The following is an 18,813-nucleotide window of genomic DNA, read 5'->3' as shown; positions in this document are numbered from 1 at the left end:
CTGAAGTGGTTGCTTTTGGTCTGTCATCATGAAGTCTGCCCTGCAATTAGTTTTCTGCCTTCTCTTTGCCCTGTGACTTTGTTTGGAAATGGCGAATCAGCAGAAGTTGTGGTCCAGTGTACTTCCGCTGGGCTGATGTCATTGTTGACTTGCTGGTTGTAAACGGGAAGATTATTTTTAGTACTGTCATTTATCTCAAAAACAACACCGAGGAAAGGATTCATACCAATTATATGTGCTGTCGAGAAACCCCACTCTTCCTTACAGATTGTACCTTTCATTAAAGACTTAAGTTGGCTTTACCACATGGCTTCACCTATAAACATAAGAGTTCTACAACATTGTTTGGTGTGTCTTCCTTCACATACAGAGGCTACAATAGTTCCTCCTCTATCCATCAAGACTGGTAAAACATCAAGGCACTTGGAATATCAGTTTCTTAATATTATTCAGTGTTCTGGGATAGAAGACAGCAAGATTTTTAAAACAAAAAGTCCTAAGTACTGGTTGACCCAGCATGCATTTACCAGAACTCAAAAATTGAGTACTTATGCATTGCCATATTTACCATTGAGTTGGTCTTGAGAATATGCTCTCATCCATCAGCCTTCAGGAAGTGCCTATAGATCATTGTTTATTCCATATCCCATTTTCTCTTCAACGGGAAATGGAAATATGCCTACACTGTAACAACCTTCTGCAGGTAAAAATGTTTTATTGAAGCCAGATGATTTTAAAAGATTTTATCAGGGGCTGGGAAGGTGGCTCAGTGGTAGAGCGCTTGCCTTGCATGCATGAGGCCCTTGGTTTGATTCCTCAGCACCACATAAGCAAAAAGAAAAAAGCCCAAAGTGGCGCTGTGGCTCAAGTTGTAGCGCCCTAGCTTGAGCTGAAGAGCTGAGGGACAATGCCCAGGCCCAGAGTTCGGGCCCCACGACCGAAACCCCCCCCAAAAAAAGATTTTATCAATCTGCAATTTTAACAAATGGCTATTTCTTTTATCACTCTTCTTGAGAGGAGAGATTTTAAAAATGATAGTAAAGTCAAATTCAATTAAAAAAAAAAAGAAATGGATGCCTGTCTGAAATTAGAAAGATTTGATTACATGTAGCAAACCTTAGATATATGGTTAAAGTTGTTTTTCTCTTGATTCAGATAAATGCCTGTTTCTCCTGTTTCTTCTCTGGGTTGATTTGGTTCTTGTAATTGGGATTGTTATATGTTAGTTATCATATAGGTTAGGACTAAAGTTATGGCTTGTCTAGACCTGGCTGGACTATTGGCTATTTTTGGTCGGTTATGGGGCTTGAACTCTGGGCTTGGATGCTGTCTGTGTGCTTTTCAGCTCAAAGTTAGCCCTCTACCACTTGAGCCACAGCACCACTTCTGGTTTTCTGGTGGTTAATTGGAGATAAGAGTCTCAAGGGGACTTTCCTGCCCTGGCTGGCTTTGAACTGCGATCCTCAGATCTTAGCCTTCTGAGGATTACAGGTGTGAGCCACCGGTACCCGGCCTGCCTTGCCTTCATCTATATACTTTCCATTTCTAGTAATCACTAGGTTTTAGTAGTGATACCAATTTACAGGAATATAAACAGCTAAGTTCCAATGGCTCATCCCTATAATCCTAGCTAGATGACTGAGATAGAGAGGATCACTTTTTAAAGTTATCCTGGGCAGCAGAAAAGTCTTCGAGTCCATCTCCAAAATAACCAGCAAAAAGCTAGGGTAACTTTGTGGCTCAAGTAGTAGTAGAGCGCCAGCTGAACAAGCAAGCCCAACCAAATGCTAGATCCTAAGTCAAACTCTGGAGAGAGGGGTAGGAAGAGGGAGAAGGAGGGAGGTTAAATATTGTAAAGCAAGGAAAAGATCTGTGGTTTGTTTTTTTTGGGGGGGGTTGTTGTTGTTTTTTGTTGTTGTTGTTGTTTTGTCAGTTGTGGGGCCTGAGCTCTGAGCCTGGGAACTGTCCCTGAGCTCTTCTGCTCAAGGCTAGTGCTCTACCACTTGAGCCACAGTGCAACTTCTGGCTTTTTCTGCTTATGTGGTGCTGAGGAATTGAACCCAGGGCCTCTTGCATAAAAGGCAAACACTCTACCACTGAGCCACCTTCCCACCCCAATATCTGTGTTTTATATTAGTGTGTTACTGTTTTTATTACACTGCTCCCAGCATTATAGGCCATTTGCTAATTCTTCCCCTCTCTTCTGTACCTCTTTACTGTGCAAGGCACGGGTTGCTTCTCATAGTCATTCCGGTATTTGGTTGAGAGAACTGAGCACTTACATTCCCATAGTTTGCCTATAATTGTTCCTTATAAAATCTGCAGTTATTTAGTAAAGCTTAAACTATTTTGTTGTTGTTGTTCTCAAATAAGTTAAATGCCTGAGATTATACAGAGTAAAACATTTCAATAGCCAAGAGATTTAAAAAAAATGAACTGTTAGTGAGTATAGTTCATTTAAAGCCAAAGTGAATTATTCTCATGTATTTCTTGGTAATGTTCTTTCTGACTTAACAGGAAGGAAGGAAAGAAAACATGACCTAATTTTATTAGCACACTTGGTCTGACCTTCAGAGAGTGCCTACTGTGATACTTTGCTTACATGTGTTTACTGCAGCAAGACCCACCTGTCTGTCTTCCTGATGGGCATTGGTTGGCATGGCTGCTGCAGGATCACTATGCTCTCTCAGGAGACATGACACTTTAGCAGCTTGCTGGGATTTTGTTTCTTTAGATAACATTGTTAACAGTTTGTTACTATTCTCTTTGGGATTTCTGCTGTTAAGATTGATGTTGCTAAAAAACAATTGATAATACAAGCTGGAGGTAAACAACAAAGCTACCTGGCCAATCTGCCCTTGCCTTCTGCTGAGTACTGCCTTTGGTATTCCCTCTTGGTCACATTCATGGCCTTTCTTATCCAGACACTGTTAGGTAAGTCAGACAAACTGACTATTTCACAAGATAGAGATTCCTTCTGACCAGAAGAGACAGAGAGAGAAATTAGTACTTGCCTTGTTAAGCCAGTTGGATTGCTTCTGTTGGTAAATTCAAGAATTCATAATCATCCAGACTGGAAATTGAATGCACACTGAGCTTATACCCCAGGGTGTTGTATTTTCCAGCTCTGCTTTTTGAAATATACCTTGTTTATGGATTATATCAGGAAATCCATGAGGAAATGAACCTTGAGATCTGTTAAATTATCTTTCCCTTTACCAAGTTGGTACTATATTTTGTAGGATATTTAAAACGTGTGTTTGAGCTGGGCACCAGTAGATCATGCCTATAATCCTAGCTACTCGGGAGGCTGAGATCTGAGGATTGCAGTTTGAAGCCAGCTTGGGCAGGAAAGTCGGTTGGGATTCCTGTCTCCAATAAACTACTCAGAAAAGCCAGAAGTGGCACTGTGTAGGTCAAGTGGTAGAATGCTAGTCTTGAGTAAATGAAGCTGAGGGACAGAGCCCAGGCCCAGAGTTTAAGCCCTAGGACTGGCAAAGGAGAGAGAGAGCGAGAGACAGAGAGAACAAAAAGCCTGTTTGTATAGACCTAGTGTTTGAACTTAGAGCCTGAATGCAATCCCTAAATATTTCCATTCAAGGCTAGTGTTCTACCACTTGAGCCACAGCTCCACTTCAAACTTTTTAGTGGTTAATTGGACATAAGAGCCTCTTAGACTTTGCTGCCCTACTGGCTTCAAGTTTCTGATTCTCAGATCTCAGCCTCCTGAGTAATTAGGATTATAGGCATGAGACACTGGCACCCATTGGTATTTAAGAATTTAAATGAGGTCTGAGAATGTGGCTCAGTGGTAGACTGCTTGCATAGCATTCATGAAGCTCTGGGTTCATTTCCTCAGTACCATATCAACAGAAAAAGCCCGAAGTGATGCTGTAGCTCAAGTGGTAGCCTTGAGCAAAAGAAGCTCAGAATCACTGCCCAGGCCCTGAGTTCAAGACCCAGTTTAAATGAGAGGAAATTACCTTTGGTTCCTCTGAGTTAGGAATTCATCTAAGAAAAGCATAATCTTTTTTTTGGGGGGGTCCGGTCATGGGGCCTGAACTCTGGGCCTAGGCGCTGTCCCTCAGCTCTTCAGCTCAAGGCTAGCGCTCTACCACTTGAGCCACAGCGCCACTTCGGCTTTTTTTTTTTTTCTGCTTATATGGTACTGAGGAATCGAACCCAGGGCCTCAAGCATGCAAGACAAGCGCTTTACCACTGAGCCACCTTCCCAGCTCTGTAAACAAGGTTTTAAGGAAGTTCCCTGGCATAGAACTTGCTAATATACTTTAGAACATATGTCAGTAGTGTTGATGATCAGTAAATTAAATTCCAGGTTGGTCTCTCTAATAACAAATCTGAATATGGGACTTTTTCTTTTCTTTGTTATTAGTTTACTAGTCCTAAGATTGTATTCCTGCTGTAAGCTGGGTACAGTATAGCTCTGGGTCTACATTTTCAGTGCCGTTCAGGCTACATTCTCAGTGTGCTAAGTAACACAAATCTTTTACATAAGGGTGAGACCATATTTTCTATTAAAAACTTGATTTTTTTCATTTTGAATTTTTTATTTTGCAAATTTCTTTTACATCTTTCAGATATCTGAACTTTTGAAATTATTTATTTGTTTGTTTATTTAGGTCATGAGGCTTGAACTCAGGGCCTATGCACTATCCCTGAGCTTTTTCGTTCAATGCTAGTGCCCTACCACTTTGAGCCACAGCACTACTTCTAATTTTCTAGTGATTAGTTGGAGATAAAAGTCTCATTGGGGGCTGAGAAGGTGGCTCAGTGGTAGAGCGCTTGCCTTGCATGCCTGAGGCCCTGGGTTCGATTCCTCAGCACCACATAAGCAAAAAAAAAAAAAAAGAAAAAAGAAAAAAAAGCCGGAAGTGGCGCTGTGGCTCAAATGGTAGAGCTCTAGCCTTGAGCTGAAGAGCTGAGGGACACCACCCAGGCCCAGAGTTCAGGCCCCACGACCAGACCAAAAAAAAAAGAAAAGTCTCATTGGCTTTCCTGACCAGGCTGGCATAAACCATGATACTCAGATCTCAGCCTCCTGAGAAGCTATGATCATAAGCATGAGCCACCAGCAGCTGGCTTGAAATTATTTTTTTTTTGTCAGTGGTGGGTCTTGAACTCTGGCCCTAGGTGCTGTTCTTGAACTCTTCAGCTCAAGGGAATGCTCTACCACTTGAGACACAGCGCTACTTCCAGTTTTCTAGTGGTTAATTGGAGATGAGTCTCATGGACTTTACTGCCCAGGCTGGCTTTGAACCACAATCCTCAGATCTCAGCCTCCCGAATAGCTAGGATTACAGGTGTGAGCCACCAGTGCCTGGCTTGAAATTATTTTTAAGTCATATTTTCTATCTTTTCTCACCAATGAGTCTGCTTGTTCCTGATTTAATCTTAGTAAGATTTGTAAACTTCCTCCTATGGCAGAAACCTTTTGGTGAAGTTAGAAAAACTTGGGCACATTAGCTATTAATCAGGAAAGAAACTCAAATAGCCATATCAGAAAAGCCAACACTCAAGTGCCAGTGTGTCTTAGCACAAAGCTCACCATATTCTTTCTATGGCTTTATATTGTAGAAGCACGTATAGAGAGACAAGTAGTTTAACACCATACTTTCATGTTTCTCCATCTTTCTGAGAACTCATAGTTAGTCTCTCCAAGGCTGTCAAATGCTATGTGAAAGCATTGTTCAGACTGTATGCTGTTTTAGAAGTTTAAGGAGTTCAGTGCATATGTTCTTTTCTGTCAGAGATGCTCAAGATCTTGTGTTACGTAGCATCTTGCATCAAAAGAATGCTAAGGTATGTCAGTGTGTGCATTTATTTCTCCCCTCAACTTCAAAATATAGAACATAGTCTATGAACAATGCTATACCTGTGCTGGTGTGAAGAAATGGAAACTTACTGAGAGGTTTTCACTTCCTTGGCTTAGGCAGGATCAGGGATAGGGGAGGAAATAAGATCTAATAGCTTCCTTAAAAGCATAAGTGACTTACAAAGGATGATTACCTGTGGATCTGTTTGAGGTTTATTTCTGGATTTCTAGCTCAAATAATGTAAATTGCAGGCAATGTAATTGAGCCTGAAGACTGAGGTGTCTGATTTCTGGGAAGAGAGCAAGATACAAACTTGTTACCTTATCCCTAAAGAGATTTCATGTCTCTCCAAGCTTGGGTACAATGTCACTCTGGATATCTGAGTTCTTCTATAAAAGGACTTTTCATTGTCCATCTTTATTAGCCAAATAGTCCACATGACTCATGCAAAAATAGAACATGAGAGTACAACAGAGGAGGCATATGGTTTCTACTTCAGTAGGACTTCCTTCAAGTGTAACTGGAGAAGGCCACCATGCCACCATTGTGAGGATGGGAACTCACTATTGAGATTACCTATAGTCAGGCATCAACTTCAGGGAGAATTCTCAAATGGTACTGTTTGTTTGCTTGTGGTTCTGGAGACGGAACTCTAAGCCTTGTGCTTGCTAGAATAAGTGCTATATTGGTGACCAATTTCTTAGGCCTTCCTTTGTGTCTGATTGTTTTGTGTGCATTTCACCTATAGGAGAATCTGTGAATCTGTGTTTTGTTTTTGTTTTTTACCAGATTGCCTCCAAGGAATGTTTGCATTGGTTTAAGAAAGATAGGGTTACACATAAAATCTGGAGTCAGACTGCCTGGGAATTTCTCCTGCTTTCTCACCTTGGCTGTGCTATTTTATTGATCTGAGTCTAGCTTTTTTATTTGTACCATACATAATGATTGTATCTGCTGGACACATAAGAAGTTCTCAGAATACTAGCTGTTCTTGCTTCTGTTGCTGATGTTCTAGGCTAATGAGGGCAAGGTGATACAAAACTGGACTTCCCTCCCTTCCCCTCCCCGCCACACACAGGGGAGGGCTGCCCCATTGTTCTAACTCAGGCTCTCTAAGAATTCATACAGACCTGGCCATGACCATTATGCTGCTCCACAGCTACTGATGGATGCCCACCCCGTAGTGTGGGCTCAGTTTCGTGAGAGAAAGCAGTGGAGGTGAATAAACCTGATGCTGAGCAGAAACCATTAGCAGTACCATCAGCTCACATTTATTGATGGGATGCAGGGAACCATGCACAGGCCATGGTGGAAGGAGTGTCTTGACCCTCAGAGGAATTTACACTTAATCTTCTGGGACACAGGAAGGGATTTGAAGAGGGCTGTTATGTGGCAGACGTGGCAATCATGGTGTGCTCCTCAGACTGTAAGATAAAGGATAAATAGACCGAGAAATGCAACGAAGGGATAATTTTTCCAAGAAGGAAGGCATGTAGCTAGAAAGAACCAAAGAGGGCCCTTCAGTGGGGCGACATTGAAGACACGGAGACATTGAAGACAAAATTATTGAGAAGGGTGAGGAATAGAGGAAGCTCCTCAGAAGCCAGAGGTCTCTGTGGTGTCAGGGAGAATGTGGGACATGAGGGGTAGAGTGGCAGAGTAGGCAGAAGTGGTGTCAAGGGAGAAGGCATCAGCTTGGATTTCTGGTTTGGGAAAACTTTGGGAGGTGTGAAGGGACCCCAACAGTCCTGTTGTATTATTTCAACAGCATTTAGTACTTAGTTCCTTTAAGTGCTTGGTAGAGTGGGGGCAGGAAGTTGAAGCTGGGATGTTGAGGCTGCAAGTCTCCATTGAATGTGTGAAACATAATGTAGGAGTGAGTGCAGAATACCCATGGGATGACGAGCAGGCCGATGGCAAGTGACTGCAAGGTCACCTCACCCTTCTATGGGGTGAGTTAGCTTTGGTGCTTCCTGTCAGCTGTGGCCAGCCAGGAAAATGATAACTGAGAAGGGCAACTCTTGGCATGGGAGGGTGCTTTGAACAAGTCAGAGCAGTGTGACCAAGAAATAATGTGGTCTGCCAGTCATGGCGCTTCTGAGGCCTAAAGAAAATAGGAGTTGTAATGGTTGGGGTCAGAGGGAAATCGTTGAGTTGCTTGGGAAAATAGACCCTTAGACAGCACATGCATGTGTACTTTTCCTCTCCTGGTCTGGTTGTGCACTCATGCTCTAGACTTGCCTGACTTGCACTCCCCATTAGGGGAAGGAGACCAGCCCCGAGGTGAGCAGGTAAGTTCTGGGTTCCTTAGTTGCAGGCATTTTCTCAGGGTGGATACACTTCTGCTCACTGAACTTGATTGGAGTTTGGTGGCTTAAAAAAATACAAAACAGAAACCCAAACAACCCCTCTTCTGTACCAAATTTTCCGTCTCACCACGTCTCATTTTCCCTGGTGTCTTCACCAGGGAAATAGTACCTTCTGTAGCCTTTGTTTCTGAGAGGCCACCAGTAATATCCGGCTCTCTGAGTATCTCTTCTTTTATCAGCAAAAGTTCAGGAACATAAATGTGCCCTCACTCTGCAGCCAGACATTTCTATTTACTCTGGAGTGGGGAGCAGCCTCATCTCAGATCACTGTCCAAATGGCACACAATTCCAAGTGTTTGTTTTAGTTCCCTTCCTCTGACTTGCTTTTTTAAAATATCCAGCCCATCCTATTTTCCAGTCTTTAAATACAGGCACCAAGAACAAATAGCATCTCTGATTTAAAGAGACAAAATAGCTCATAAAGAGACACCGCAGAAACTGGGTTCCTGACTGCTGTTGTGGGATTTGTGAGCCGCGAGAACGGTTCTAGTCAGGTGCCAGAGCTGGATTCCTTGCTGCTACCTATTGCTGAGGCCGTAACTACCTGCCAGACTCTGCCTGCCTGGCAGCCAAGGCTTGTTGCTGAGACCTCTGTTGGAGGAAGCTGAGCCCTGTAAAAGATCCAATTTGTTGGTTAAGTCCTAGATTCTTGTATGCTTGGCTTACTGGCCGTACGACTTTAGACAACTAAAGCCTACTCTGAATGCCCAAAGTGTTACGAGGTTTAAAATCAGAGTGAGGGAAAATATATGATAATGCATTGTGAAGGGTTTTGTTCTGTGTTTTATTCCTCTTTGGTACATATGTTTTCTAAAGTATAATTCTTTTTTTTCTCCCCCACCCCAGAACTCTGGGGCTTAGATGCTGTGCCTGAGCTCCTTTTGTTCAAGGCCAGTGTTCTACACTTGAGCTGCAGTGCCACTTGCAGCTTTTTATGTGACTAATTGGAGATAAGAGTCTTAGGGACTTTCCTGTCCGGGCTGGCTTTGAGGTATGAGCCACAGGCACACTGCTTAAAGTACAGTTCTCTTCATAGATAAAAACATTTTTTAAAAAACACCATTATATCGTGTTAAAATCAAAATACCAAAAGAAGCCAGGCACCGGTGGCTCACACCTATAGTACTAGCTACTTAGGAGGCTGAGACCTGAGGATCATGGTTTAAAGCCAGCCCTAGGAGGAATGTCTGTGAGACTCTTATCTCCAATTAACCACCAGAAAACTAGAAGTGGTGCTGTGGCTCAAGTGGTAGAGTAACTGCCTTGAGCTGAAGAGCTCAGGCCCAGAGTTCAATACCTACAACTGACAAAAAATAAAAAATACTAAAAGGTGTGGAGAGAATGGATGTGATTTCTATGTCAAGCTTCCCTCCTTTCTTCTTTCAGTTACTATTGCTATTGATTTCTGCTGTATCATTCTGAAAAAAAAAAAGTAGAATTATGCATACAAATTCGTATTTCCTTCTTTTCCCCTACCAGCTGTGGCATACTTGATACCCTGCACTGCCTCTCTCTCACCTCATTTAACAGCCTGACTTGGAGGATTTCCTGATGAGTGCATGTCCATATTACTACACTGACTTATCTTCCATTGTTTGGATGTACCAGTTTATTTAAACAGTCCCCTTACCAACAGAACTTGGATTATTTCCAGTTCTTTGTTATTACGGTATTGCAGTAAGTCAGCACATGTACACATTATAAAATGATGTTGGACCAGGTGCTGGTGACTCAAACCTGTAATACTAGCTACTCAGGAGGCTGAGATCTGAGGATCGAGGTTCAAAGCCAGCCCGGGCAGGAAAGTAAGTCCATGAAACTCTTATCTCCAGTAAACCACCAGAAAACCGGAAGTGGCACTGTAGCTCAAGTGATAGAGCACTACGCCTTGCGCTGAAGAGCGCAGGGACAGCACCCAAGCCCCACAACCGACCAAAAAAAAAAAAAAAAGGGAACCTGGCTAGGCGTCAGTGGCTCACACTTGTAATCATAGCTACACAGAAGGCTGAGATCTGAGGATCACGGTTCAAAGCAAGCCCTGGCAAGAAACTCTGTGAGACTCTTATCCCCAATAAACCACTCAGAAAACAGGAAGTGGCTCAAGTGGTAGAGCGCTAGCCTTGAGCTGAAGAGCTGAGGGACAGTGCCTAGGCCCAGAGTTCAGGCCCCACGACTGACCAAAAAAAAAGCTGGGTGTGATGGTACATGCCTGTCATCCCAGCTATGATATAGTATAAAATAGAAGGATCTCAGTTCAGGTGCATGGGCAAAAAAAGTAAGACCCTATCAAAAATTAATAAAGAACATAATGGGTTGAAGGTATGGCTTGAATGGTATAGCAAGCTTGTGATCCTGAGTTTGGGTCTCAGTGACCAGAGTACAGTTGTGAGTGAGTGTGTTTGTGTGTGTGTGTGTATGTGTGTGTGTGTGTGTGTAGACTATTATTAACACTACTGTGTGTATTAACTACTTCTATTTATATCATGCTGCTGCTCTCCTGATACTTGATTCTGTACTTATGGCATGAACTTGATTATTTTAATTGGTCTGTTTTGTTTAAAATTTTAATTATATAAAGTTATAAGCCTGCTTGCAGTTCATAAACTGCAAGGCCTACTGTTCTTTCTGTTTAGAATGCTTTCTCACCAGCTTCCCCGTGGCTCACCTTCTCAGCAGTGTTGTTTTTGTTCTAGTGTCATCTTCTCAGTGAAGATCTCATGGCTACTGTATTTAACACTGAATATCACCCATAGCACTCACTGGTAACACTGCTACGTCATTCCTTCCATTATCACTTACCACCTTCTAATAGACTGCATGAATGAGTTGTCTTACAATAATGCTTATAATAAATACACTAGAACAGATGTGGATGAGCCCAGGATTCAGAGTGCTTTTTGTCTGTCACATGAAGTGTTCTTCATACACACTCTCTGCCAAATATGAAAATTTAAGAGGTGTGTATCATAAGATAGGATCAGTTCAGCTGGAAAGGTGACTGTGTTTACCTAACACAGAGCTCCCATGGATGGGACAGTCATATACCCTTCTCACCCTCTGATGAGCTGTGATGCTTTTTTTTTCCCTTGGAGGTTCTGGGGTTTGAACTCATGGCTTCATGTTTGATAGTGACAGGTGATATACCACTGAGCCACTCTGTGCATATGTACACACACACACATATATATGTATGTAGATGCATATAGCGTGTGTGTGTGCGCATGTGTATGTGTGCATACTAATACTGGGTTGAACTCTCACACTGTCACACTTTCTTGCTCATGGCTTATGCCTTCCCACTTGACCTGTGCCTTCCATCTATGATTTTTTTTAAAAATCAAAATGGAAAGAACAATTGGAAAAGCAGCATGTGTGGTACTTAGTGATGAAAGTGTATATGGTGCATTGTTGTGGGAATTTTTTTTGGGGGGGGCGTTGTTTTTGGTTGTTTTTTTGTTTCTGTTTTTGTTTTGTGGTCAGTTGTGGGGCTTGAACTCTGGGCCTGGGTGCTGTCCCTCAGCACTTCAGCTCAAGGCAAAATTACTCTTGAGCTACAGTACCACTTCTGGTATTCTGGTGGTTAATTGGAGATAAGTCTCATGGAGCTGGGCGCTGGTGGCTCATGCCTATAATCCTAACTACTCAGGAGGCTCAGATCTGAGGATGGCAGTTCAAAGTCAGCCCGGGCAGGAAAGTCCGTGAGACTCTTATCTCCAATAAACCACTGGAAAACCAGAAGTGGCACTGTGGCTCATGCAGTAGAGTGCTCACCTTGAGCTGAAGAGTGCAAGGACAGTGCACAAGCCCAAAAAAAAAAAAAAAGTCTCATGGAATGGCCTCCCAGGTTGGCTTTGAGCTATGATCCTCATATCTCAGCCTCCTGAGTATTTAGGATTACAGGCATGAGCAACCGGTACCCAGCTTGTGTTTTCTTTTTTTTTGTTTTGTTTTGTGTTTTTGTCAGTTGTGGGTCCTGAACTCTGGGCCTGGGCGCTGTTCCTCATCTCTTCAGCTATAGACTAGTGCTCTACCACTTGAGCCATAGCGCCACTTCCGGCTTTTTCTGCTTATGTGGTGCTGAGGAATCAAACCCAGGGCTTCATGCATGCAAGGCAAGCACTTTATCACTGAGCCATCTTCACAGCCTTGTGGGGGTTTTTTTGGTCGGACGTGGGGCCTGAACTCTGGGCTTGGGCGCTGTCCTTGCACTCTTCAGCTCAAGGCGAGTGCTCTACTGCTTGAGCCACAGCGCTACTTCCAGTTTTCGAGTGGTTTATTGGAGATAAGAGTCTCACAGACTTTCCTGCCTGGGCTGGCTTTGAACCGAGATCCTCTGAGCCTCCTGAGTAGCTAGGATTACAGGCATGAGCCACCAGCTCCTGGCCCTGTGTTTTTTTTTAAACATACATGTAAAACTTTGCAAAGCATATATGTAAAGTTGGAACAACATTTATCCCAATGGTGGATTGTAGATAATTTTCAAATTTATATTTGTCTTTTCTTCCTCCTACCATGTTTCTAGAATATTTTATAATAAGCATGATTTATTTGGGTAATTTTTTAATTAGGGTAATAAGTAATCAAAAAGCAATGTAAAATTTCAGAAATTTGGGGGAGAAAACTATATACCCCCTAGCATAAAATTACCATTTTGTGATTGCTTTTAGTACTTCTTCATGTGCATCTGCATTTGTATCAGTTGCAATTATAGAGTATTTGTTAGTGTGTGGTTGTGTGTGTGTATGCATATGCACTTGCATGCTGGTACTGGTGCTTGAACTCAGAACCTTTTTGCTTATGACTAGTGTTCTACCACTTGAGCTACCTTGAGTCTTAGTTTTTGTTTTTGTTTTTATTTTGTTGTTGTTTTTTTTATGTCAGTCATCGGGCTTGAACTCTGGGCTTGAGTGCTGTCCCTCAGCTCTTCAGCTCAAGGCTAGCACTCTACTACTTGAGCCACGGCACCACTTCTGGTTTTCTGGTGGTTTATTGGAAATAAGAGTCTCATGGACTTTCCTGCCCAGGCTGGCTTTGAACCTCAACCCTCAGCCTCCTGAGTAGCTAGGATTACAAGCGTAAGCCACCCAGTGCCTGGCAAGTCTCTTAGATTTTTCTATCTGGGCTGTCTTCAAACCTTGATCCTCAGATCTCAGCCTCCTGGGGAGATAGGATTACAGGCATGAGCCATCAGCTACACTTTTGCACATTGCTACATATTTTTGCAGCTTTGTCTTACATCACTGACTCATGCTCTTTGAGATGTTTTCTGTGTGTAATAGAAAGTTTAGAACATGAGGGCTGGGAAGGTGGCTCAGTGGTAGAGTGCTTGTCTTGCATGCATGAGGCCCTGGGTTCGATTCCTCAGCACCACATAAACAAAAAGAAAAAAGCCAGAAGTGGCGCTGTGGCTCAAGTGGTAGAGCGCTAGCCTTGAGCTGAAGAGCTGAGGGACAGCGCCCAGGCCCACAGTTCAGGCTCCACGACCTGACCCCCCCCCCAAAAAAAAAAGTTTGGAACATGAGACAACTGAGGTTTTTTCTTTCTGGGAGCCTTTCTGAACCCTGAGTTAGGGCATTCGTGAAAGATTGGTGGTATCTTAATGAAGTCTGTCAGTTCGGCTTCTTTAGGTCTGAGCTGCTAAGCAGATTTCCCAGACAGGACAGATAACTTGGTCTTTTCTTTTAAGATCTTTTAAGGCCTTTCTGAGGCAAGGTCTTACTACATATAGCCCAAGCTGTCCTCCAACTCACAATCCTCCATCCTTAGCTTCCTGAGTGCTGGGATACCATCATGGACAACTTGACAATATTTTTGTCTTACAGATTTGAAAATAAAATAATTACCCACAAATCAGAAGTGAGATGAAATACCTCATAAAACAAAGACAACAAAAATATAAAATACTTCTTCCAAGTAATAAATGATAATATTTGTCACCATAGTCTGAGAGATTTAAATCTCAGATCTCTGGCAAGTTTTCAGAAAACTCAGGGAAGCTCTTCCTTCCCTTCCAGTCGCCACTGGCAGCTCTTGTGTCTGAGGGCCCGCCTCGCCGTCCATAGCTGTGTCCACAGACACAGTTCTCTCAGTACAGGCAATTTCTGCTCTTTCACTTCTTTTTGGTGCCAGTCCTGGGCTTGAACTGAAAGCCGGGGCGCGCTCTCTGAACTTTTTTTTACTCAAAGCTAGTGCTCTTATCACTTAAGCCACAGCTATACTTCCAGGTCTTTCTGGTAGTTTATTGAAGATAAGTTCCATAGGCTTTCCTGTCACTGCTAGCTTTGAACCTTGACTTACAGATCTCAGCCTCCTGAATAGTTAGGACTACAGGCATGAGCTACCGGTACCAGACTTCACTTTGTTTTCTAACGTTGACTTTCTAATTATCTGTTTTTACATTTATTTTCTTTTCCTTCTGGCTTTTCTCTAGTGGCGAGAGAGCTTAGGGCCCTAGAGTTGCAGCTTTCCTCTAATCACAATGGCTGCCAGTGTGCTGGCTGTGAGGGTGCCCTGGCCCTCCTCCACTGCCCTCCTGACTTTCAGACACACTGATCCCAATCTTCCCAGTCAAACTCCCAGACATCATGTCAACACTTACAGAGCCACAGCCCATTATGTGCTCAGAGTACAATTACTTGCCAGCCAACTAGATTGTGAGGTTTTTGTGGGCCCCAAAGAACTCATATCCTGAAGAGAGACACTAATCAAGGCAGGTCCTCTTGGCAGGGACATGGAATGGGTGGATTACAATTGATAGGAGATTTAATTTGTGAGGACTTAATCTGATCTGCTTTTAGAACAAGATAGTATAGATATAGTTATTGTCCATTTTCTCTGAGCCTTCTCTGAAGACTCATTTGATTGCATGGTGATAGTATTGTTATAAGGACACAGAACTTTATTACATGAGTCTGCCTCTGTCCACTCCCTGCCTTACTGCCCAGAGTTGCTCTGGGATGAAGGCATTCACCACTACATTGTGGTGAGGACTGAAACTCAGAAAGCATGAGGAGGAACAGTTTGGGCTCCTGCTCACTCACGCCTCCTTTTGAAAAAGTGCAGCAAGAAATGACACTGGTTATACTAGTTAGCCCTTCAGATGGCAAAGCTTTGGTGGCTAGAATTGCAGAACTGTGGCACTGGTATAGGTGACGTTCAGGTTATTAAGTGACTGACCCAAGCAAAGCCAGAGACAGCCCTGAAGTAGCATAGGCCAACACTGCCCCGTTCTTTCCTTCCTGAGTCCACCTCTGAAAGGAGCAGTGCACAGGAGGCAACAAGATGTGGTCAGAGCCCTGTGGCACTGCTCACCCTTGCGGTACTGAGATGGGACCTAGGGTCTCCTGCCGCATGCCGTGCAGGTGTCCCACCACTGAGCTGTGTGCCTGGTTGCACTTGAATGCTTGTTGTGGCATTTTGTCTTGAAGACACATGTATTGTGGTTAAAATGAGCTGTCAGAGGCAAAAGGCAGGTTGAGCATACATGGCCCCTGTGAAGCAGTTGTGTCTTCATGTTAAATTACGTCCAGTCATGCCATGTGTCTTACAAAGGTAGGCTTACCACCATGTTGCCTTTTAATTATTTAAATCATTCTTAAGAGTAGCAGTTTCCAAAGTGTAGACTGAGGACCCCTGTGGATCCCCAGTACCTTTTTACAGGTTATGCAGGGTTTTCCTTTCACTAACAACATACTATGTAAACAGATGTTCTTTGTCTACTTCACTGAAACACAGATTTTTTTTTTTTTAGAGACTGTAATATCCCATTCCCCCCGGCAAAAAAAAAATTTAAAAACCATACTATTTGTGGGTTGGATGCTAGGGGCTCATGCCTGTAATCCTTGCTACTCAGGAGGCTAAGATTGGAGGATCATGGTTCAAGGCCAGCCTGGGCAGGAGAGTCAAGTGACTTACCCAATTAACTACCCCCCAAAAGCCAGAAGTGGAGCTGTGGCTCAAGTGCCAGCCCAAAGGAAAGTCCATGAGACTCTTAACTCCAGTTAACTACTAAAAAAAGCTATAAATGGAGCTGTTGCTAAGTGTTAGAGCACTAGCCTTGAGCATAAATAAAAAGCTCAGAGACCTCACCTAGAGCATTGAGTTCAAATGTCAGGACCAGTGTGCACACACAACACACCCACACCCACATACATACTATTTGTATTAATCTTATTCTAAAGCAAGTTGATTTTTAATTTGGGGAGGGGGAGCAGTACTAGGGTTGAACTTAGGACTTGGTGCTTTACTGGGCAAGCTCTTTAACCACTTTAGCCATGTTCCCAACCCTTTTTTTTTTTGCCAGTCATGGGCCTGAACTCTGGGTCTGGGCACTGTCCCCGAGCTCTTCAGCTCAAGGCTAGCACTCTACCACTGGAGCCACAGCGCCACTTCCGGCTTTTTCTGTTTATGTGGTGTTGAGGAATCGAACCCAGGGCCTCATGCATGCAAGGCAAGCACTCTACCCCTGAGCTACCTTCCCAGCCCCCCAACCCTTTTATTTTAACCCTTAATTTCTTTTAATTTTCTTCCTTTCTTTTTTTCTTTTCTTTTTATTTCATTTTATTTTTTTTTTTGGTCCAGTCATGGGGCCTGAACTCTGGACCTGGGCTCTGTCCCTCAGCTCTTCAGCTCAAGGCTAGCGCTCTACCACTTGAGCCACAGCGCCACTTCCGGCTTTTTTCTTTTTGCTTATGTGGTGCTGAGGAATTGAACCCAGGGCCTCAGGCATGCAAGGCAAGCGCTCTGCCACTGAGCCACCTTCCCAGCCCCTAATGTTGGTCTTTTTAATGCTAGTTTGGGGGCTTAAACTTGAGGCCCAGGTGCTGTCTTTGAGCTCTTTTTTGCTCAAGGCCAGTACTCTTAACACTTTAGTAACAGCTCTAATTTGAGCTTTTATTACTAGTTAATTGGAGCTAAGAGTCTCATGGACTTTACTGCCCAGGCTGGCTTTCCACTAGCATCCGGCCACCCTTAATTCCTAATATGATAAATATCAATAGTTGTAACACACATAAGCAGCCTTTGGGATCTTTAATAATTTTAAGAGTGTGAATGTGTGGGCTTGGTGCTCCAGGGCAGCCCTCTGGGGCAGTAGGAAATGCACAGCTCAGACTCTGGTTTACACAAACCCTTTCAGAGAAGAGTGGCCAAGTGTATAACATATGGCACAGTTTCTTCCTCGAGGAATCCCTACATCTTAGAGCCTTCCTGAGAAGGATGGAAGAAAAGCTGTCTGCGTCTCCCAGGGCAGTGAGGACAGGGTGACCTCTGACTCACACAGTAGCAGCTGCAAATGCGTGGCTACCTGGGAAAGTGGCATGGTCCCAGCTTAGCTGGTTGCTGTGGGAATACAACAGAGGAAGAGAGCAGCAGTTATACCAAGGGTGGGCAGGGTAACAGGGACCAGCAAGCATGCCTGTTATCTCTCAGGGGTGGCTGTGTGAACAAGCCACACGTCTGCTGTGAACTTGCTCTGGGTGACCTGAGTTCACTTAGTATTGTGAGCCTACTTGCCAAAAATAGAGCCATGTCTGTCCTGTGTGCGTCACAGAATTGCCCAGAAACATTGGATTAAACAATATTAACAGGTGGGAAGCTGTACAGATGCACTCTCACAAAGGACGCCACGTTCTCTGGACTCACAAGGCCTCTGTTCTCTTCTTCAGGTTACCTGTGCATGACTGATGAGTGGTTCTCGGAGTTTGTCTACGAGGTGGTGGTGGACAAGAAGCACGTCCCTGAAGAGGTGCTAGCTGTGTTAGAACAGGAGCCCATTGTCTTGCCAGCGTGGGACCCGATGGGGGCTTTGGCGGAGTGATACTGCCTCCGGCTCTTCCCTCCTCCCCTGGGGCCTGACATAGCTGCCGAGGACAGATCCAGGGACTGAAGCCAAAGTGTCATGAGTGGCAGTGTGTGCCCAAAAACACCGTCAGACTCTTGGATTTCCAGTCTCCTCCAGGAACCTCTTCGGGGAAGAGTACTTTACGGTGAAACAAAATATTCATAAAGGAAAAAAAGGGAAAGATCAGGTCAATATTATCTACTCATCTCCAACAGCTCAGGATCTCTTAGCGTTTAATCAGATGTAATTGTTTGTTTTAACTGTCAAAAGGGTCATCGGTGTCTATTGTAATAAGACAGAAAAAGATGAGCAGTTGAGGAGTATGGAGAGAAAATGGACTTCGTGCTCTGTTCCTAGAGTAGTGTGGGAGAGGGTTGGCTAAGATTTAGCTCTCGAAAACTGCATGCTTCCTCACAGATCGCTGTCCTTCCTAGATGGCAGTCACTAAATTCAGTTTTTTCAAGGTAATTTCATGTGCCTCTGGTAACCCAAGAATGGGAGGTTGATCAGGTCTGACATGATTCCTTCCTGTTGCTCTGAACTGTGGGGCGCAGCTTTGCTTGCAGGTTAAATAGAGGCTTAGAGAAAGTGGGTGAGAGAAAACCAAAACCTTATCACGGTCTCAGTTATAATCATGGGGCTCTCGCCAAGTGGCTTAACCTCTGCCTCTGCATTGGGGTTGGGTGTGCAGGAGAAGGTGATATTCATTCTTTCTGACAACTAGATGGTGCTGAGAAGCTTTTGAATAAAACACTTTGCTAAATGAGAA

General features: G+C 43.7%; 1 protein-coding gene across 1 annotated transcript in view; it reads left to right on the top strand.

Moving 5' to 3' along the window:
- Positions 1–18,813, top strand: part of Blmh (bleomycin hydrolase) — a 49,417-nt gene extending 30,604 nt beyond the window's left edge. Inside the window, exon 12 of the mRNA XM_013016549.1 lies at positions 17,869–18,813. Within this exon, the coding sequence (XP_012872003.1) occupies positions 17,869–18,020 (152 nt within the window). The 3' untranslated portion in view covers positions 18,021–18,813. The remainder of the gene's footprint in view (positions 1–17,868) is intronic.

Source organism: Dipodomys ordii, unplaced genomic scaffold, assembly GCF_000151885.1.
Source record: "Dipodomys ordii isolate 6190 unplaced genomic scaffold, Dord_2.0 Scaffold31, whole genome shotgun sequence".
NCBI classification, from domain to species: domain Eukaryota; kingdom Metazoa; phylum Chordata; class Mammalia; order Rodentia; family Heteromyidae; genus Dipodomys; species Dipodomys ordii.
Note: the sequence above shows the minus strand (reverse complement) of the source record. Positions and strands in the feature narration are given on the sequence as shown.